General features: G+C 42.6%; 1 protein-coding gene across 1 annotated transcript in view; it reads right to left on the bottom strand.

Annotated features, from left to right (window-relative positions):
• Positions 1-4,156, bottom strand: part of KCNIP4 (potassium voltage-gated channel interacting protein 4) — a 295,289-nt gene extending 291,133 nt beyond the window's left edge. Inside the window, exon 1 of the mRNA XM_063135277.1 lies at positions 4,069-4,156. Within this exon, the coding sequence (XP_062991347.1) occupies positions 4,069-4,156 (88 nt within the window). The remainder of the gene's footprint in view (positions 1-4,068) is intronic.
• Positions 4,157-22,568: the final 18,412 nt, after the last annotated feature.

The following is a 22,568-nucleotide window of genomic DNA, read 5'->3' as shown; positions in this document are numbered from 1 at the left end:
GTTGCATAGAAAAGGGAATTTCAGCATGCAGCACCTGGAGAAATTCCCTCTTCATCACAACAGTTAAAGCAGCCGGAGCCCTGCCCTATTTTGTATCTGGTCATGCTAGGCAGGGCTCCTGCAGCTTTAACTGTTGTGATGAAGAGGGAATTTCTTCAGGTGCTGCATGCATACAAATGACACCTGCTGGAATTCCCTTTTCCATACAACTGTAAAAGATACAGGAGCCCCGTCATCCTTTCCATATGGTCACGCTAGATGAAGTTTGGAAGCTGGCAGAATCAAATTGGCGTTGGGGGGTGGGTGGGATTCCTCTCCAGCTTGACTTAAAAATTGAAGCTGGAGAAGAATTAGGGGAAATTTGACCTGTTAGCTGAGGGAAGTATTATGAAAGCCACGTATCTGGACAAATTTGGCCACATCACTCATTGTGTTTAGAGATTCTCTGACAGTCATCTTTATTCAGAGGAGGGGAAAAGAATGGTGTTGGGATCAGGATCATGAATGGGATCTGAGTCTACGAAGAATGGTGATGGGAATGTGGGGAGACAATGGCCGTGGCATCCACAGGCATCTGAAAGACTAGAGTAACTTGGGAACTCACAAAAGGGCAAGAAATATTTTTCCTTATTGTGATTTATTTTTAGAACGCTAGGGAGCAGAATGTCTAGGCAGAGCACAGATGTTAGAGCACATTATCCTGTTGCTGTTTCCCCTCAATTAAGGCCTTCAGAGGAGCAAAAGCAGAGCTCTGATTCGAAAGGAGGAGGGTTTAGAAAGTGCTTGCAGTTGCGACAATCAATCAGATTCCAGCTGGACATCAGGAAAAACTTCCTGACTGTTAGAGCAGTACGACAATGGAACCAGTTACCTAGGGAGGTTGTGGGCTCTCCCACACTAGAGGCTTTCAAGAGGCATCTGGACAACCATCTGTCGGGGATGCTTTAGGGTGGATTCCTGCATTGAGCAGAGGGTTGGACTCAATGGCCTTATAGGCCCCTTCCAACTCTGCGATTCTATGATTCTCCTCCTCGCAAGGTAAATGCAGCAGGTTAACCCCCCTGTCATCTTCCCCCGCAATCCAGTTAGCCAGCCCGGCCCCTTCCTTGCCACTTTGTCCGTGGCTGCCGTTCAGCTCGGTGGTTTTGCAATACCAAGTGGATCAGTGGGTGGCATTGGCCCAGGTAGGTGTTCCTTTGGGGTGCCAGGATGCCAGATGATGATGATTATTGTAAAATAGGGTGACCATATGAAAAGGAGGACAAGGTTCCTGTATCTTTAAAAGTAGCATTGAAAAGGGAATTTTAGCAGGTGTCATTTGTATATATGGAGAACCTGGGGAAATTCCCTCTTCATCACAACAGTTAAAGCTGCGGGAGCTATATTAGAGTGACCAGACTTAAAAGACGGCAGGGCTCCTGCAGCTTTAACTGTTGTGATGAAGAGGGAATTTCACCAGGTGCTGCATGCATACAAATGACACCTGCTGAAATTCCCTTTTCAATACAACTGTTAAAGATACAGGAGCCCGGTCCTCCTTTTCATATGGTCACCCTATGTAAAAGCTCTCCATTTTTGTTTTGTTTTGTTTATGTAACAAACACAATTAAAAAAGAAAAGAAATACAGATTGGTTGACAATTCAAAGCTGTACTGACTTCCTATGCAGCACCTTTACATTCTGCCATGTGTGTGCGTGTGTGCGTGTGTGCGCACGCATAGGGTAGGACTGGGGTCTAAAATTCAAGCTGTAGTTCAAGAAAAGTGATGTCATTTATTATTATTATATTATTATTATTAATTCAATTTTAAAAGATAAATCAATAAAACCATACAGCATAAAAAAAATTAGAGCAGAGAAGACAGGCTTCAGGTTATCTGTGAAATAAGCGTAGGAAAAAATTAAAGGAACCTCTCGTTCAAGCACTTCAGTCATTGCTGACTCCTAGAGGGACGCCTGCTTTCGCTGACGTTTTCTTGGCAGACTTTGTAGCCGGGTGGTTTACCATTGCCTTCCCCAGTCGCGGTTACCTTTCCCCCAGCTAGCTGGGTACTCATTTTGCCGACCTCAGGAGGATGGAAGGCTGAGTTGACCTGAGCCAGCTGGCTGAGAACCAGCTTCCGCTGGGATCGAACTCAAGCCGTGGGGAGAGTTTCGGCTGCAGTAACTGCCGCTTACCACTCTGCGCTACACGAGGCTCTGAAATAAGCATAACCCACAGCAAAATTCTGTGCCTGCTTCCAGTCAACCCTATTGAAAACAATGGTCACAATCTGGGCAAAGTTAAGCACTTTCAATTCCCTGCAGATTTCAGTAGGAGAGTTAAGCTTTGTCCCATTTACTTCAATGGGGCTTTTTAAATGTCTTAAACTCTGGCTGGATTGAGCCCACTGCTTGGAGGTAGGCAGTCTAAAACCCTGGAAGGACAAGGAACAGGAGGCATGAATCCCTTGGACTGGGGACTAGAAGGAATGACCAGGGAATAAGAGTCAGGGATGGACACCAGCAAGACAAAGCTGACTCGGCAAAGTACAAGCCTGGCCCAGAACCATGCAAATCCTTAACTGATCAAGGGGAGACCAGCAGAATTTCTGGGTGGTCTGGAAGGACATCAAAGAACTGGGAACTTTTCAATTGGCAGCCCTGGGTGCTCACCGCAAGGAGCAGCAGAGCACAGATCCAAAAGTTGCTGGTTCTAGCTCCAAATACTCTGACAACTAATTTGTACTGCAACCTACAGGAATGTGATAAAACATACATAAAAATACCCAAGAAGATATATCCTAGTTTGGCTATCAATGCCCTAAAAAGTAAAAAATAATAATATTATGCCAGCAATGATGGTAATTTAACACGTGTTGTACATTGGAATGAAAACATTCCAGTGTACCACATTCTAAAGAAAGAGAGAGGGAGAGAGAGAGAGAGAGAGAGATTAGCAAATACGGGACAAAAGATACATACAATTTTAAAAGTCCTTTTGCCTTTCTGCACACAACTGGTGATATAAAGTATTTTATTTTGATAGTTAAAAGGAAACTTGGGATTTGATTTGAATCTTTTCCAGCCATGAGGTTTCAAGAATAATAACCGTTATGTACAAACTCATTATAGCCTGGCACACAGTGGTCTCTTCCATTAATGTGGAGATGCAATTATAAATATTAATTCTATACACACACACCTCTTTCAAATTTCATGCTTATATACTCACAACTCAAATTGATGATTTTAACAAGAAAGAGAAAATACATTGCCCCCAAAACAGCAGTTTCTGTTAGTGTCACCTGGAACATGCATAGCATTATATAAGCTATACTATTTATCTCTGTCACCTGACAAAAACGCCTTATCCCATGCATATCACAACGGGGAAAGTATATTTTCCAAAGTCTCATTTAGAAGGATAGATGGCCTCTTTTCTGAAACTCAGGATTTTTAAAAAGAAAAAGCTGCCACCTGGACTCACAGTTATTTTCACCCACCTTAAAGCAGAGATTAATCAACACAAGCACATACACACCTACCCCTTACAAGATTCCAATTTCAAGAGCTCTCCTGCCAAGAGAAAGATTACAGAAATTTCACAGATTGTAAATACTCTAAAACCCAATCGTTTCAAAACTCTTCCTGAGAGAATTTTAATGTCTTGCTAACATCCAGCAGCTGATTTATATTTCAAAACCAGCTCTGCTTGCCAACTAAGATAACATGAACATCATTCATACATTAAAGCCTGCCTTTATAAGCCAAACAGAGGGAAACGTAATGGACAACATTTCTCAATACACTCCCCTCCAAACAATATGGAAACACATCTGCATATTCAACAGCAGGGTTCCAATTTGAATGTAATTATAGGTTAAATATAATTTAACACAACTTACAGATGCCTGCATAGTTTGCAGCAAACAACCCATAAATAAATTTGTTATAGTGCCCCCCTCCCTAACATTTTACTAAATAAAGACTACCACAAAACAGAGCAATGAAGTAAGCATTGTAAATGAAGAGAGTACAACATTATCACACCACATATTTCACGATAAAGAAAAGAACAGTCATTACCTGTATGGAGAGAACCTGTGATTAGCCTGAGAAGATACTGGGCAAATTTCAGTATTTCACGTTTACACCGTTTTCGACATCCACTCATCTTATGCAATACGGTTGTCCTCTGAGGAGAGCCAGAACAGTTTTGCTAATAAAAGTGAATAGTTTCTGACAGAGAACTTATGTCCCAGTTTCTCTCACAGTCTGCCTTTTCAGAAGCTGCCTTGTTAAAGCCAGACAAACTCCTTTGGATTTATTTGAAAAAGGAGATTCCTTTAAAAGACTAGAGAGGTGAAGAAAAAAAGAATGCAAGTCAAATACTGGAATGGCAGGGGAATGCTGAACAGGGTGGTCACACTCAGGTCCTCCTGTAACTGCATAGACAGGCTGTCTGGTGTGATGAACACTTGTAGTCCAACTGGATACAGGACGGCAAAGATCCACTTTCCACAGCAGCCTCCTCAGCAGACACTGCTGCAACCTCACAGACCATTCAGTCAGAGGCGGGGCCTGTAAGCCAAACTCTACACACAGAAATTTGTCCTCATCAATGAATCAGCGTGTAAGCAGGTGGGGAAAGAACAGCAAGGCACTCCGTCTGAAATCTGTTTTGAAAGGGGTGACCTGGGGGAGAGAAACACGAGCCACCCATTTCCTGCCCAACCCCCCCCCCCCAAATAAATAGCTGTGCCACAATTATTAGGCAGAAAGAAAATACGAAAGTGTGTTGTTCAAGGTCAGGTTAACTGCACGGTCACAGTAAGACAATCTATAACCATCCATATCAAAAACGATCAAGGTAAAGGATATTTGTCTCTTGTATAACGTGCTAGTGCTGACATAAATGACAAGGCTAAATCCCACTGTTTGTTGTAAAGGTTGTGGAAGAGCCAAACTCCGTAGCCCGGCCAAGTGGAGTGAAAAGTTTCAACTGAGGTAAAGCTAGCACACATCCATTCCTGTAACAGGCCAACAAATATGTAAAGCATCCCTTACAGTAGTACTTGCAGAAGAAATGCTTCCAAAGTGTATTTCTGCTGTAAAGGAGATGCTGAGCGCTGTTTATATAAGCCCATCAACGTACATAATGCTTTATGCATGATCTAGTGTCCTAGTAAGCAATATGTGGCTAATTTATAATCTAAATTCCACATAAAAACATAAGAAGAGCCCTGATGCTGGATCAGACCAAGGGTCCTTCTAGTCCAGAGTTCTGTTCACACAGTGGCCAACCAGCCATCGACCAGGGATGTACAAGCAGGACATGGTGCAACAGCACCCTCCCACCCATGTTCCCCAGCAACACAGACTTACTGCCTCGAATACTGGAGACAGCACACAACCATCAGGGCTAGTAGACATTGATAGCCTTCGCCTCCAGGAATTTATCCAATCCCCCTTTTAAAGCCATCCAAATTGGTGGTCATCACTACATCTTGTGGTAGTGAGTTCCATAATTTAACTATGTGCTGTGTGAAGAAGTACTTCCTCTTATTTGGCCTGGATCTCCCACCAATCAGCTTCATGGGAGGACCCCGGGTTGTAGTATTTTGAGAGAGGGAGAAAAATGTCTCCCTATCCACATTCTCCACATCATGCATCATTTTGTACACCTCTATCATGTCTCTCCTTAGCCTCCTTTTTTCCAAGCTAAACAATCGCAGTTGATGTAACATTCCCTCATAGGGAAGATGTTCCAGCCCCTTAATCATTTTAGTTGCCCTTTTCTGCACTTTTCCCAGCTCTATAATATCCTTTTTAGGTGTGGTGACCAGAACTGCACACAGTATTCTAAGTGTGGTCGCACCATGGGTTTGTATAATGGCAGAAAGATACTGGCCATTTTATTCTCAATTCTTTTTCTTATAATGCCTTACATGGAGTTTGCCTTCTTTACAGCGGCCGCACACTGGGTGGACATTTTCATCGAGCTGCCCACCACAATGCCAAGATCTCTTTCTTGTTCGGTCACCGCCAGCTCAGATCCCATTAGGTTATACAGAGTGGAAACACAGTGGAAGAGAGGAGACAAAATCCAATTACACATGCTTAGGCTTTGCTTCAATCACAAATAGATGTGATCTAAGTTCCAAAACAGATAATATTTTAATTTTTAATTTGGAGTAAACACAAAGGCCCTGATCTGGATTGGAACCCTAGTATGGGGCAGAAAGGCTTTTAAGATCTGAATCAGGGCCCCATATCTACTCTAGAGTAAAAATAAAAAAGATGTAACTGTTAGAAAAAGATTTAAAGTAATGTCTGATTTGGCCCAAAGGCAGTCATAGAAATAGATTTCTTTGAGTTGGAGTGTGAAAGCACAGATATGTGTAGCGGGGAGCTCCAACTTTATCTGGCAGTGAGGAAGAAATAGTGGAGTCATTTATGGGAGCAGGAGGACTTTGGGCAGCTGTGGATGGTGGAGCTGAGATTCACAGAAAAGGACATGTCAAGATACAGGCAGATGGTAGGTGGCAATAAGCCATGCTAAGCTGGAAGGGAAGGGAAATAACCGTTGTACTAGAAGACTGAGGTGTAACAATGGAACACCAGAAAGGAGAAGGTTTGCAGGAGTGGAGCCCGATGGTGACAAGAGAATAAACTAGTGTTTTCACTTGGGGAACAGGGGAAGAGTCAGGTAAATCATTATTTTCCCCAACACATTTTCTGATTCTGAGCTTCTCTCTATGAGCGATTTATTGCACACTCATGATCAGCCACTCACGGAGGTTTGCAGGTCCATTACATGATGGTGTCAACCTCTAGGGTATCTCTTGCGCCTCCCCCCCCCCCCCGGAAATCTCACTAAAATTCAAACCCCAGAGATAATCCAGTAACTAAAATAATTGCAGGATTAATTTCACCACTAAATGGCACTGTTTCCTTGAGCTTTATGAAACATTGTCCAGAGGGGAAAGTTTCAATTACAAATCACACCTTCACACCTGTAGTGAGTGCAGAAAGGCCCAAGAGAAAAAAGACTGGTAAGGGGTTAGGGTTTTTCCTTAATGTAGAGACAGTCTCTGTTTCATAGTGAATATTTTAAGGTTTTAATTAACCCACGCAGCAGCATCCACATACATCTGTGGTGCCAATACCTCTGAATTTAGGTCCACAACTCTATTTCTACTTTTCATCATGCCCAGTTGAGGCAGTGCAGTCTCTTTGATTACATGTCTGTGCTCAGTGGTGGAAAGGATGAGAGGAATAAACTTAAGATCAGTCCAAATAAGGCTGGGTTGACGATAGTGGGGACACAGTAGACCACTTGGATTGGGATTTGCCTATTTTGGATGGTATCACACACCCCAATAAAGACCATGTTTGTAGCTTGTGAGTATTTCTGGACCAAGCCGTGCTGTAGAACTCCTAGGTATTAGTCATCAACCAGAATGCCATCAAGACACTTCAATCAATATGGCAGCTATGCTGGCTGCTAGAAGATGGGACACCTGGCAGCTGTTATTCAAGCTTTGCTGTCTTCCAGATTTCTACCAGGTCTTGGATGGGGGACAAAAGACAGATCTCCAAATGGTTTGGACTTCAACTCCCACAAGTCCTTACCAGCATAGCCAATGGTCAGGAATTCTGGGATTTGAGGTCCAAAATATTTCTAGATCTGTCTTTTGCCTCCCAGCGGAAATCTGGAAGACAACAAAGCTTGAATAACTGCTGTCCCATGCCTGGATTAGATTACTATAATAAACTAGTACACACTTACCCAACTGGTATCCTCCGGATGTTTTGGAGTAAACTGTCATCAGCCCTAGTCAGTCTGAACAATGGTTAGGGATGATGGGGTTGTAGTCCAAAACATATGGGCACCAGGTTGGGGAAGGCTGAGCCAGTACATGATGCTGCAAGATGGTTTGGAAGCTTCACCTCAGGCAGAATGCAGCAGCCCAGTTGTTAGCAGGTATGTACACACACATACACACACACAGAGAGAGAGAGTTTTGAAGCACTTGCACTTACTGCCAATTCATTTCCAGACCTAATTCAACATATTGGTTCTCATCTTTAAAGCTCTAAACAGCTTGGGTACCAATTATTTCAGCGATCATATTATCCAATATGAGCCCATCTGTGGCACTTAAGATCTTCTGATAAGACCCTCATCAGAAGAACGAGGCCTTTTCTGTAGCAGCCCTGGTACTATGAAACGAAACTCTCAACTAGTAGATGTTCATGCAGCCTTCTCTCTATTGATCTTCCAAAATCAATCAATCAATTTATTTTATTTCAATTGGCCTTTGAGTATTAATTGTTGCTGTTTTATTCTGACCTTGACCAAGAGTACAACAGGGCATAACAATTCACCTTAGGGCAGCGCAGTCTAGGAGGTAGTGGTAGCTGGTGGCCAACGTGACTGGTGCGGCCAACCCACAACATCAAGTTACAAATAAATTGTAAAAACACAACAAAACAGAGGTATTTTTCTACAACCCCAGTCCCACCAAAATGAAATGACTCACAACCACATCTTGCTCTGAAAAAACAAACAAAAAAGACTCACAGCAACATCTTCCTCAGGAGAAAAACAACACATAACCACCTTATCCCCCCACTCTGATAAAAGGAAGAAAGTAATTTTATATATGGTTATGAGTGGTTCTTCTCAGCTGGACAGAAAACATTCAAAAAAGAACTTTCCTAACAATGGAATCTCCTTCTATTATGCCAAAGGAGATCAGCACATACCATCAACCTTACAAGTTTTCAATGCCAAGGTGTTAACACAAATGCTATATGGTGTGCAACTGGGTGTTTACAGTAATTTTGCTGCTATAGAATCCACCCAAACAAAATTCCTGAGAACTATTCTCAGTCTTCCCGGGTTTGGATATATAAGTTAAAGCTTTGTCTAAAAATGATATTCACTCCTCAAGGTTTGGCTCCTTTGACTTTAACTGATGTATTTCAGTCTAATGGAAAAGGGTGGTGGAAGAGAAACTGTGTAATTTGGGTTCCACGTGAAAGGCCATCTTGGCCCTGGGCCGTACAAAGAACAAAGGGGACATAAGCCAGCACATCAGAGACAACCAGCTCCAAGATCACATAACAACCCTGAATTTCGAGATAGGGGGCAGGCATTTTTATCTGCGATCTACTTGATTATTTTAACAGTCCCCAAATATAGGAAAATGTTTATGCTAGCCAAGCTTATTGTGTTACTTTCTGCACTTCTGGAAGGAAAATACAATAGTACCCCATATTTTGAATGCTTATGTCCCTCTGAACCTAGTGTGGTAGAGATTCTGGGCCACATACTTCTGTATTGTTCTTTCTATCACGATTTCCGGCATATTTTTATGACTCCTATTTTACAAGGAATACCTGGGGAGATCTGATGTATTTTATATAGATTATATCTTGGCTGACCAGAATCCACAGGTAACTACCATGGTGGCTAGATTTTGCACTGCCGCAATCGCCTGGCGGTGTGGGATGATGTTAAATGTCTGACAATGTTTTTACTTGCTAAATCTTGTATCATTATGAGTGAGACATGTTCAATTGGTGTTTTTTTTAAAAAAATCTAATGATCCAATTTTACTTCTTTTTAATTTAATTTTTAATCAACTCTTATTGCTTTTATATCATTGTATTCACAGGGCTATTTTACTTTGCTGGTCTTGTGACCATAATAAACTACTACTACTACTACTCCTGGTCTGTACTGGTGAACCAGTAGGCTGGCCATTGATGTCATCTTTAGGACCATGGAAAGAAAGTGCATCTTGGTATTATCCACAGTATTAGGAGTTTTGGTCCGTCTGTGTTACATCATGATGGATATCCCCCCCCAAAAAAAATCCCCACAATCCAGACATATGAAATAAACATATGTTTGGGTTGGCAGGTGCAGCCCCATGTATAAGGTAGGCTTGTTTCCTGCCCCTGTTTAACCCCCCCCCCGATAATACATTATTCTGAAAGGAAAGTAACTAACAGTAGAAACAGTAATTTCTTGAAGGAAGGTTAGTGACTCACTTCCCATAAGAACATCCCATTAGCGCAAATGTCCCTGTCAGGGAATTCAAGCTTCAACCCATTTCTCCTGTTCTGCTATTTCTCCCTGCTTGCAATGTCAGCCTCCCTCTCATCACTACTTCAATTCAGTGCAAATGCACAATTGTGTAATTGCAAAGAAAAGAGTACAAATTCCCTGTTTGCAACTCTGAAAATGTGCACATTCAGAAATTCGTAAATGTACAAAGAAAAAAAGAAAAGAAATATTGAGGGGGGGGGGAATCCCCACTTTTCCATGAAGAAGGAAAAATCCCAAATTATCCTGGGCAGGATCTGAAGGCTTCCTATGAGAGCACATCTCCACTAAACTGTCACAGAGTTATAGCTCAACCCCCTTTTCTCATTTTGCCCACTTTTCCATGAAGTAGGGGGGGAACTCAAATGATCCTGGGCGCTTTCTGAAGGCTCCCTATGAGAACACCCTACCACCACAATTTTGCCCCTTTTGGCAAATTGTCATAGAGTTATAGCTTCCTACCTACTTTTACTCCAAACATCAGAGAAGCTACATATCACAAACATCAGAGAACTGCAAATTAGTGCAAAGTAAAAAATCAAAATGAGTAGGAAAGCCCTAACTACGCTATATTGAAAGTGCACAACTACACAATCACACCGTTGCAAAATAGTGCAGCTTTAAAGAGTGGAAAGGCAGCTATTGGCACCACATTTGCAATGGCACAGTTACAAAACAGCAGGGCCGGCTCCCCTCCCAACTCCTGTTCTTGGCAAAGTGCAATGGAAGGCAATGAGTTACTTTTGGGTAGCCATGTTTAGCCCTCTGCTCTCACCACACCCACGCCCCATGCCATGCATCTTTCCGTTTGGCCAATCAGTGCTGCTTCTACCATCCCATGCTGAAGGTAGTTGGGGTCACACAGACCCCCAAATTGCTCTGAATCCACAGTGACAGGAAAATCCATCACAAGATGAGTTTGAAAGAAAAGAAAAGAAAAGATTTCGAGCAAGAAATGCTGCACTAACTACATAGAGGGCCATGCATCATCGAATACAATCAACTTGGGAATGGAGTAGATTCAGAGTAAAAGCCCGTGTCGATACCCTCACTTACATAGTACCAAAAAAGAGGAAATGCAACCGTCAACCATTGGTTATCATGTTGTCTGAACTCAGTCTGTGAGTAGTAGAGAACATGGGACCTAGCTGAGAGGCAGTCAGTTCCTTGAGGACTTCAGAGGTTGCTGTTTCTGGAGATCACTGTGCGTAGGGGGATCTTGGAGGATAGGGTCTTGCTCAAGCCCAGTGTCAGACCTGTGCCTGGTCCGGTCTAGCTCTTCTAGGGTGCTTATTGCTGATCTTTCTGATCTTGATGGCCCCTCCTCGTCTAGGTCAGCGTCTGAGTTGCTGCCCAGAGTTGGGCATCTTGACAGTTGCTTTGCCCTTGCCCCATTACCAGATTTTGTTTTGTTTTGTGTGTGTGTGTGTTCTGGTTTTAAATGTGTATTATTTTTTTATGTTTTAATGGTAGTTTTAATTTTGCAAATCGCTTTTGAAATTTGTATGAAAGAACAATATTGAAATACTTTAAACAAATAATATGTGGAAAGAAAGTGGTAACCACGCCCTAACATACTAAATGCTGAGATGTCCTATAGTATTTCCAAACTTGGTGTGCTATTCTTCTTCTCAATGATTGTGAAAAGGCCTAGATTATACTATGTTTGCATTCAGAGCACTTGCCTCCTGGATTGAGCAGGAATATTAAAAACACTTTGAGAAATTTTAATTGTCTTATTTTTTTAAAAAAATCAAGTTTCCTCAAAGTTCTTTGAATATTCCACCTGAAGAGAAACCTCCAAATTTGCTTCTGGCAAAATTTCAGTACCAACTTTAGGCTTAAATATTAGCAAAAAAGCAAAACACATCCTTTAAAAGATTTATCTTAATGCAGCTTTACAGAAAGGGTGTGTTCAGATAACCATGGTTAGGCCACTAACCTTTTTACAGCAAATGCTTAGTGAGTGTGTTTAAACCGTGGTTATAGAATCATAGAATAGCAGAGTTGGAAGGGACCTACAAGGCCATTGAGTCCAACCCCCTGCTCAATGCAGGAATCCACCCTAAAGCATCCCTGACAGATGATTGTCCAGCTGCCTCTTGAAGGCCTCTAGCGTGGGAGAGCCCACAACCTCCCTAGGTAACTGATTCCATTGTCATACTGCTCTAACAGTCAGGAAGTTTTTCCTGATGTCCAGCTGGAATCTGGCTTCCTTTAACTTGAGCCTGTTATTCCGTGTCCTGCACTCTGGGAGGATCGAGAAGAGCCACTGTCGTTAGGAATGGTTCATATGACATGCTAAGTCATGGTTCACATGACACGCTAAGCCACAACGTATAGCTCAAAATGCTTAACCACCATGGCTTAGCATGTCGTCTAAACAGGGTCAGTGAAAAAACAGGAAATGAGGCATATTTATGCCATTGCACAGAATGGATTGCCTTACCGTGGCAGGTTTCATGAGAAAAGTGGTCTCCATGTGGTAATTGTTTCATGTGCTCTGTTTTTAAGACCTCTTCTTGTCTTCTCGTAACACTTTGATTTGCACAGAACTATCACGTGTGTGCTAAAAATTGCAAATACAATTTCAAAAGAAAAAAGCAAATGATAAATGGCAGTTCAGTTGATGGACAAGAACCAAATTAGCTCTTTTAATATCCTCATTCATTATTTACAAGTAGGGATATAGGATGCTCAAGAATGCTAGATTGGAGAATGTTATAAATACCCTGGAGAACAAGTTCTGTTATAAAAAAGGACAGCAATGGTTGAATCAGAGGGAGCGGGTAAAAGTAATTGAACTTTAAAAATGAAAGACCTTAAATAACGGGAATTAACAGTAACAAACCTTCTATATGGAAGCAGAATATGAAGGCAAGAATGGTCACCCAAAGCGAGATATAGATTTGTAATGCGTTATGGCAAAAGACAGGGAAATCAATGTATGTGTAAAGATATACAGATAAACGAAATATGCAGTTAATATAATACTAGGTAACAATGGGGCTACAGCTGGTGATCTATACAAATTGCATATCCGTAATTCTCCATCAACTTCAGTTTATGATGAATCGTCTTTGTCATCAAATAATATGGCCACCATCTAGCCAAAGTTAAGTACTTTTAAGTCCCATTAATTTCAATGGGAACTCTCCCACTAAAATTATGGATCTGCAATTCATTATAGATTTCTATTGGTAGTCCCACTATTACATAGCTTTGTATTAACTGCATATTTCATGCTTTTGCATATCTTTACACTTACATTGATTTTCCTGTCTTGTGCCACAATGTGTTATATTTCATCAGGGGAGACTGAAATGTGTGCTTAATACTTCCAATGAAATGAGCAGGACTTAAAGTGCTCCACGTTGGCTGAGTCATGACTACTATGTCTGCTCAATAGGCTGGAAGCACCTCCAAACGTTTGATGTATGCTCTGGTTTCAATGGGAACTTTTGTGCATGCGTCTTTTTTGCAGGATTGTGGCCAGAGAAAGTCCGAGGTGTAGATAAATGGGGATCATCATGATCATATTTTATTTATAAAGGACCTAAAATTACTAGGTGCTGTATAATACATTTTTTAAAAGACAATTCTCTGCCTAAAGGTCCACACAATTGAAAACTAACTAATACAATAAGAAGGGTAAAGCAGCGAAGGCAAAAGGAGGGAGGGCAAGGGGAGCACACGAAATTTGGAAATAGGAACTTTGATCCAAAATCAAGGACAGCTTAAAAGTTTATAAAAGAAAATGCAATGCAGAAAACATAAGCTTTAAACAGCTTTTTAAAAGAAGAGAGATATTAAGAGGTGGAGAATTTCATGCATAGAGAGAACCAAGAGGTATGTGACTCAGAGGTATGTGAGAACTACCGCCCCATTGCTAATATCCCCATTTTTGGGCAAGGTGCTTGAGCGTGTGGTGGAGGGGCAACTTCAGACATTCCTGGAAGAAACAGATTATCTGGACCCATTTCAGTCTGGTTTCAGGCCAGGGCACGGCACTGAAACGGCCTTGGTGGCTGTGACTGACGACCTACTCCAGGTGAAAGACAGGGGGAGTGCTACCCTGTTGATCTTCCTGGATCTCTCAGCGGCTTTTGATACCATTGATCATGGTATCTTACTGTTATTATTATTATTATTATTATTATTTATTTATATAGCACCATCAATGTACATGGTGCTGTACAGAGTAAAACAGTAAATAGCAAGACTCTGCCGCATAGGCTTACAATCTAATAAAATCATAGTAAAACAATAAGGAGGGGAAGAGAATGCCAACAGGTACAGGGAAGGGTAAGCAGGCACAGGGTAGGGAAAAACTAACAGTAGAAAGTAACAGTAGAAGTCTGCACAACATCAAGTTTTAAAAGCTTTAGGAAAAAGAAAAGTTTTTAGTTGAGCTTTAAAAGCTGTGGTTGAACTTGTAGTTCTCAAATGTTCTGGCTCTGTGAGATGGGAGTAGGAGGCACTGTGTTACAGTGGTTCCACTCCTACTTGCGGGACCAACTCCAGAGAGTGGTATTGGGGGGTTCCTGTTCCACCCCATGGCAATTAAGCTGTGGGGTGCCACAGGGTTCTATTCTGTCCCCCATGCGGTTCAACATCTATATGAAGCCGTCATTAGGGGTTTTGGGGTTGGGTGCCATCAGTATGCTGATGATACTCAGCTCTACTTCTCCTTGTCGTTGGAGTCAGCGGGGGCTGTGAAGGTGCTGGACCAGTGCCTGGAGGCTGTAATGGGCTGGATGAGGGCCAATAAACTGAAGCTGAATCCTGATAAGCTCTGTGGATTGGTGGTTCCTGAGTCCGGGAATTGGGTAAGCGACCTGTTCTGGATGAGGTGGCGCTCCCTCTGAAGGAGCAGGTACGTAGCTTGGGAGTACTCCTAGACCCATCATTGTCACTGGATGCCCAGGTGGACTCTGTGGCACGGAGTACTTGGGGTCAGCTTTGGCTAATCCGCCAGCTACAGCCTTTCCTAGACAGGGACAACCTAGCCACAGTAGTGCATGCACTAGTAACTTCCCGATTAGACTACTGCAATGCACTCTACGTGGGGCTGCCCTTGAAGATGACGCAGAAGTTGCAGCTAGTGCAAAATGCAGCAGCTAGACTTTGTACATGTTACAGAGACCGCATAACACTTAAAGGAATTGCACTGGCTGCCTATACGCTTCCGGTCAAATTCAAGGTGCTGGTAATGACGTTTAAAGCCCTAAACAGCTTGGGACCTCGATACTTGAGGGAGCGCCTCTCCTTATATATGCCTGCATGAGACCTTAGATCTGTTGGAGGAGCCCTTCTCTGCATCCCACCAGTGCAACACATACGCTATGATGGGACAAGGGAGAGAGCTTTCTCTGTGGTGGCACCCCGACTCTGGAATGCCCTCCCCTTGGAGGCCCGATTGGCGCCAACATTGATTGCATTTTGATGCCAAGTAAAAACATGGCTTTTTAACAAAGCCTTTGATGGTTAAACTCACTGGCACATTGTTTTAACTGTTTTAACTGTATCTATTGCTTTTAAATTATATATTAACTTGGATCATGGTTTAATTTGTTTTTATCTGTGTATATTTATTGTTTTATACTGTATGTTTTTAGCTGTACGTCGCCCTGAGATCTTAGTGATATAGGGTGGGATATAAACATTTTAAATAATAAATAAATAAATAAATAAATAAATAAATAAATAAAGATGAGACAGTGGCCTTAGCTAGACCTAAGATTTATCCTGGGATCGTCCTGGGGTCATCCCTTTGCATCTACTGTAAATGACACACAGGGGATCCTGGGAGCAGTCAGGGACGACCCCGGGATGATCCCAGGATAAACCTTAGGTCTAGCTAAGGCCAGTGTTAGTGATGGCAACATGCACCCCAAACCACTGCAGTGGAGTGCCTTTGAAATAACCAAGCTACTTCCTCCAAGCAATCAGGAAATCGCATGTGCTATGTTGAGGCAACCAGAATGAAGTACATCCTGTCTCCCTCCCAGCTGCCTGCATAGCGCTTTAACCCTCCGTCAAGCCCAATTGCCACTTCCTCTTCCCTTTGACTCCACTTCTCAAACTGCTGCAGTCAGCAGCAGTGTTCTGGGGATGGTACCAAGCCACAGGAAGCGAGAAAAGAAGAAGATCCCTTCCCGCTTCTCCCCGTGGCATGTCCCCAGAGTACCACCACTGCCTCTGTCAACTTGTTAAGCTGGGTCAAAGGGAATAGGGAAAGGTTTGGTGGATGGGAAGGAGCTTGGGGCTGAATGAATGGAAGGGGGATTGGAGGGGAAGTCTTCTTTGACTCTGATTTATATCTAAGCTGGAAAATATGCATTATATTTCATTGGGGGGAATTAATGTAGAGATCATACTACTAGCCTCAGAGTTGATCAACATAATCCAGGTGGGGGAAAAACGAGTTGTGTTTGGGTGGCTTTCTCTCTGGAATTACAGGGGGATTTCCAGCAGTTCTGACAGGTTCTGTAAGTTCTCTCAGAGCTGGAGGACATGGGAGTCATGCCAATTAACCTGGACATCTGGAAATTGCATGGAAGTACAACCCCCAGATTCATCCACAGGACTTTTCCAGCACAGTCTGCCAATCCTATGGAATTTTAATTTCTAATTAATTCATTGAAAGTGAAATTAATGATAATAGAGATCTACAACCAGGGTGCAATATATTCCATCAGGCTGCAACGTGGGGAGAGATATGAAGCAGGGCCATTCCATCAGCTCTGCTGAAGGATCAGCTCTGTTGGCCCTAACCTCCCTCATCTGTTCTCTGGCAGCAGCCACTCCAACAACAGGCTACTACAGCAAAGGGAAACTTGGGAAGCAGACCATTCTGCTGAGAGATCAGCTCCATTTTCGCTCCTTCCTCTTCCTGAAATGTCTCCATTCCAGCTGGTCATTATAAGAACTACTGTTTAACTTTAAGAACTGCTGTGTATTTTTTTAAAAATCTTTTCATTGTCTTTTAGATTGCAAGCTTGTGGCAGGAATTCTTGATTTTATTGATCATATGTATGCCACTCTAGGAGTCTTTTGGGGGTAAAAATAGGGTGACCTTATGAAAAGGAGGGCAGGGCTCCTGTATCTTTAATAGTTGCATAGAAAAGGGGATTTCAGCAGGTGTCATTTGTATATATGGAGAATATATTCATCACAACAGTTAGAGGTGCAGGAGCCATACTAGAGTGACCAGATTTAAAAGAGGGCAGGGCTCCTGCAGCTTTAACTGTTGTGATGAAGAGGGAATTTCACCAGGTTCCCCATATATACAAATGACACCTGCAGAAATTCCCTTTTCAATACAACTGTTAAAGATACAGAGCCCTGTCCTCTTTTTCATATGGTCACCCTAGTAAAAATGTTTAATTAAATAAATAAATAAATAAATAAATAAATAAATACTCATGGTCTCAATAAAAGTTGTAGAACATTGCCTCAATCTTGCACTCAGTTACCTAAAGCTGCATGTACTCTGTGCTTAGAAAACTTAGGATAATTCATTCTGGCTTTCCAGTATTGGAATAAGGAACGAATGCCCTCAGGTACTGGAAATCATATTCTACCACCTTTCTGACTTCTGAAATTTCAGCAGACATTGTCCACACATTTTCAAACATATCTTCATAACCATAAGGACTAAAGTGTGAACTGCCCAGAGAGCTTCGGCTATTGGGCGGTATAAAACTGTAATAAATAAATATAATAAAATAAAGTGGAAGCTGAAATTCTTAGAAGAAAAATTCTCTACCCAGTCATACATTACGTATCTTTTCAGCAGTCGCACAGAATTGTGGGATATGTGTCCCTGCCCAAGCTTAATTGTTTTCGTGATATTTAAACACACATCACTAGTATAGGATTATAATCTGTACAAATAAAAATATAAAGGTATGGGGAGTAGAAGGTACCAGTAACTTGATTTATTATTAGTATAATTACCAAACAGCTGTCAAGGTTAAACTGATTAATATAACTTTGACCTCTTCTAGCTGTTGCTTAGTCATCATTAATTTTAAACTCTCTTAATGTTTCTTTTGAAGTGCAAAAGAAACATCAGCATTGTCTTTGTACAGCAAATTTCCTTGGCAGCCCCCTCTCAGAGGTTTGAGGTTGATGGTTGGGTACAACTCTTGAAGAGGAATAACAAAATGTTTGAATTCTAATGTTCAGGACTCTCCTTATTTGCAGATATAAGCATATAAAATCTATTTCCTTTCAATGCATTTGGATCCAAAATATCATCACCGAAGTGGGTGGTCATTTTGGCATTCACATCTTCAACCATTTCTTAATATCTACTTCATAAACCCAGCCCTAGGAATGGATAGATGTGTTTACCTCTAGGTCTGTTCCATCCCATTTCTGCATTAATCTGTCAATGCTTTTTAGTCTGCACAAAAAATCATATTTAATTTTGTAAAACTTTTCTCTCAAAATACATATTTTTAAATGTGTTGGGTAGAATCCAATCCTGCCCTGCTGCTAGCGGAGATGACTGTTGGCCCTGGTCTGCATACGGCCAGCTGCCCCTCCGCTTCTTGTCTGCAAGCAGCCCCTGCAGAACCATGATTTAGTGCTTTGAGGGTGCAAGCCCCCAAATGAGCAGAAACACTCATTTCTGGAAGGGGACAGGTTGGCAGATCTCTGCCGACCTGCCCCTTTCAAATAATAAGTGTTTCTGTTCATTTGGGGGGCTTGCCTCCCAAAGGAGATGTTGACCGGAAGTGGTGGAACTGGGCACATGGGGACCAGAGTCAGCAGCCAGCTCTGCTAGCTACTGGGCAGGATTGGATCCTTCCCATTTTCACTGAAAATGTGCATTTTTAAAGGATCCCCCTCCCACGAAAAAAACACCTGCTTGATAAAATGAATTTTGATACATTTTTTGAGCCAAGAACTGTGTCAGAACATTCAGAAAATGGATAGCTAAAGGTAGTATCTAACGATGGTGCAGTGCTAGTGCTAATGACGTAGTGCTAGCATTGGCTTCTATTAGTAACATCATAAGCACCAGTGCTACATTATCATTGGAAACTACTCTAAACTTCCAATCTTCAGATTAGTGTAGGTCTGGGAAGTCTGGCTCAGGCCAGTTCGTACTGGAATTCACAAGGATCTAATTCTTCACAGGCCGATGGAGTTTTAGAACCTAGATCCTTATCTGTGACATCACAGAAAGTTCTGGGGCGCTGCGGCATTACCCCACAGTTCTGTTCCCTTAGGTATGTCTGGACTTTGTATGTCTAGTGAGTGCAGAATGTTGGACTGAGTGGGTGTGGCTGATGATGCTGTGAAAGGGGGAGGAGTATAAATGGGAGAGTCTAGAGCAGGAGTGGTTGGTTAGTTAGTTGGGATTGTCAGTGGTGTGGAGAGTGAAAGGAGATAAGCTTTTAAGAGACTTAAGATTACTGTCTTTATTAAAACTAGTAGATCAAGCAGGTTAACTTGAATTTGAAGTAACTAAGATCAGCTAGACAAAAATAAACATTTTATTTTATTTTGTTACCTCAAACCACGTGTCTGCTTGACTTTATCACCTGCTCCACAGTTACTATCGTAAACACCTTATATATAACCTTCGGCTTATTACGTACACAGTAAAACCTTTTCAGGTTCTAGCCTTTACCCTCTCATATGAAGGAAAGCTTGTGTTTTACCCTACCCTCAGGTTGTTCATGTGGTGGCGCTTGGCTTGTGTACGTCAAGGCCTGGTGTGTGAGGCCTGTGTCATGACAGGCACACTCATAGAATCAGAATAGTAGAGTTGGAAGGGGCCTAAAAGGCCATCGAGTCCAACCTCCTGCTCAATGCAGGAATCCATCCTACAGCATACTTGACAGATGGTTGTCCAGCTGCCTCTTGAAGGCCTCTAGGGTGGGAGAGCCCACAACCTCCCTAGGTGACTGGTTCCATTGTCGTACTGCTCTAACAGTCAGGAAGTTTTTCCTGATGTCCAGCCGGAATCTGACTTCCTGACATCTTTTAATGTAACAGAGGCAGTGTGCATACACTTAGTTTAAAATAAAATGGCTGTCACATGTAAACAAATATGAATGGATATGCTGGTTGGCTTCCCTACGTTCTCATGGTTCACATGTGAGAGTGCCTCCTCCCCTGCAGCTGCTTGAAAGAGCCCTGCTATCACCATGGAAATCTCAATGGCTGGATTTACACTGCACATATGGGTGGGGAGCTTCCACATGAATGCAGCCTGGCTCCAGGTCAAGCCCTAGCATGAGGAGTGAATATCTCCTTCTATGAAGAAGATCATTTGTGTGGGAGAGGGGGTGGCGGCAGGAGGAACAGCACCTCTCTCCCATTAATTATGCTTAAAAGTAAGTCCAGACACTATTCAGTTCAATATCTATATTTTTCAGAACATCACAGCCTGTTCTGTTACGATAACATAGTCTGGAATGTCTCTATTTGAGATACGGCTTTATAATTGTCTTTTTGGCAGTCTGGCTAGCTAACATAAGCACGCAATCCCATTTCAGTACCTAGCATCTGAGAACAACAGTTACAGTTATAAGCAATCTACAAATTCAAATTTAAGCCTAGAGGCCTAGGTCTAACATTATGCAAAAATTCCTGAAGTGTCATGCGGGAAGCATACGAGTACACCATTGGTGGTGGTGCGAACGACGACAGAAAAGGAATACTTCTGAAAACCAGATTCACTGTCACTAGTTCATGTGCTGCAATTGGCTGAAAAAGTGAAAATCTTTTTCTCTGCTCCCGTGTCCTTGAGTTCACTTCAAGGATTCATTTTCACACTGCAGCCTCTGGAAGATTATACTGCAGACAGTCATCTCCAACGGCTGCTGTAAAAGCCCTCAATGCCACCCTCACTTGGCTGATTAAATATTCACAAGAACATAGGAAAGATATGGCATCAACACAAGTAACTTCAGGGTCTGACCTTCAGTAGTAGAGAGAGTTCAAGAGTGATGATGGGGGAATAAACCAGAGCAGCGTGTAACAGCTGCAAGATAAAAAGGGGCATAATGCAGTTTTCATGTTACACATTTAAGTACTGTGCATGCATGCACTGTTAAATTCTCACTGTAGAAGCCAAAGTGCCCAGAGTCTCTTCATGCACTATATGAGTCAAAGCCCTCTGTGCCAACCAACAATAAGACCTGACAGCAGAGACAATGACACCAAGATTAATTGTGGACAAAACTGGAGGATTCCACCTAATGCAGGGTGAGACTTAGATTTAAGTATTTAAATATAAAAGTATAAACTTTATATTCAGCATTTACACCTTGCTCTTGAGCAGTCAAACCACATTACATACATTCAGGGCCAGTGCTACCATAGAGGCCACTCAGGCGGCTGCCTAGAGCGCCAAGGTAAGGGGGGCACCGAACGTCACACCCAGAAGCCGCTCTCCCACAGCGGCTCTGAGAGAGCGGCTTCTGGGCGCGCCGTTCTGAAGCCACCTGCATGCCCCAGCATCCTGGTGCCCCTCAGCCGAAGTGAAGCCATGCCCACCCGCCCCGCCCAACGTCCTGGTTTCGCTTTGGCTGGGCGGGCGAGATGGCGCCCCACGCCCAGGTACGCTGGGGTAGGTGTGGGTGAAAGCAGCTCACCTGCCTAGGGCGCAAAATAGTCTGGCACCGGCCCTGCATACATTATCCCAGTAATGTTTACAAGAATCATGTAAAGTAAGCCAGTAATATTACCCCCATATGGCAAATGCCGGCTTAGACAATAGTGCCATACCTAATGCCACTGAGAAATTTGATGGATGTAGAAAAATTCACATTCTTTCCTCTGCGGCGTACTCAGTGGTGTAGTCCAAAAATGCACTGTGTTGATCCATATTAAGAAACCAATTCTAGCAGTTTTCATCTCTTCTAACAATGGGTCTTTTGCAAAGTCTTAACTGTCCATTCAAGAACAGGCCACCCCAAATTACTCTGCAATACAACAGGATTAGTTCTCAACTATATATTGTTGCCTGGGGAATTTGCTTTCCCCACCAGCTATGGTGAGGATTGCAGCTGAGCTCAGAGGGAACAGGGGATTCTGAGGGGGTGGCAGATGACATCAGCATCTCTGCTAATCAAAAAGAGCTGGCTCTGTTCTGCACTACTGAGTGTACTACATCAAGTCCTCTTAAGATTTAAACACACACACTCACACACAGGCACATTTTGCGTAGTCACTAGCTTTTTGTTGTTTATTCGTTCAGTCGTTTCCAACTCTTCATGACTTCATGGACCAGCCCACGCCAGAGCCCTCTGTCGGCCGTCGCCACCCCTAGCTCCCCCAAGGTCAAGTCTGTCCCCTCCAGAATATCATCCATCCATCTTGCCCTTGGTCGGCCCCTCTTCCTTTTGCCTTCCACTTTCCCTAGCATCAGCCTCTTCTCCAGGGTATCCTGTCTTCTCATTATGTGGCCAAAGTACTTCAGTTTTGCCTTTAACACCAT

Source organism: Elgaria multicarinata, chromosome 10, assembly GCF_023053635.1.
Source record: "Elgaria multicarinata webbii isolate HBS135686 ecotype San Diego chromosome 10, rElgMul1.1.pri, whole genome shotgun sequence".
Taxonomy (NCBI): Eukaryota; Metazoa; Chordata; class Lepidosauria; order Squamata; family Anguidae; genus Elgaria; species Elgaria multicarinata.
Note: the sequence above shows the minus strand (reverse complement) of the source record. Positions and strands in the feature narration are given on the sequence as shown.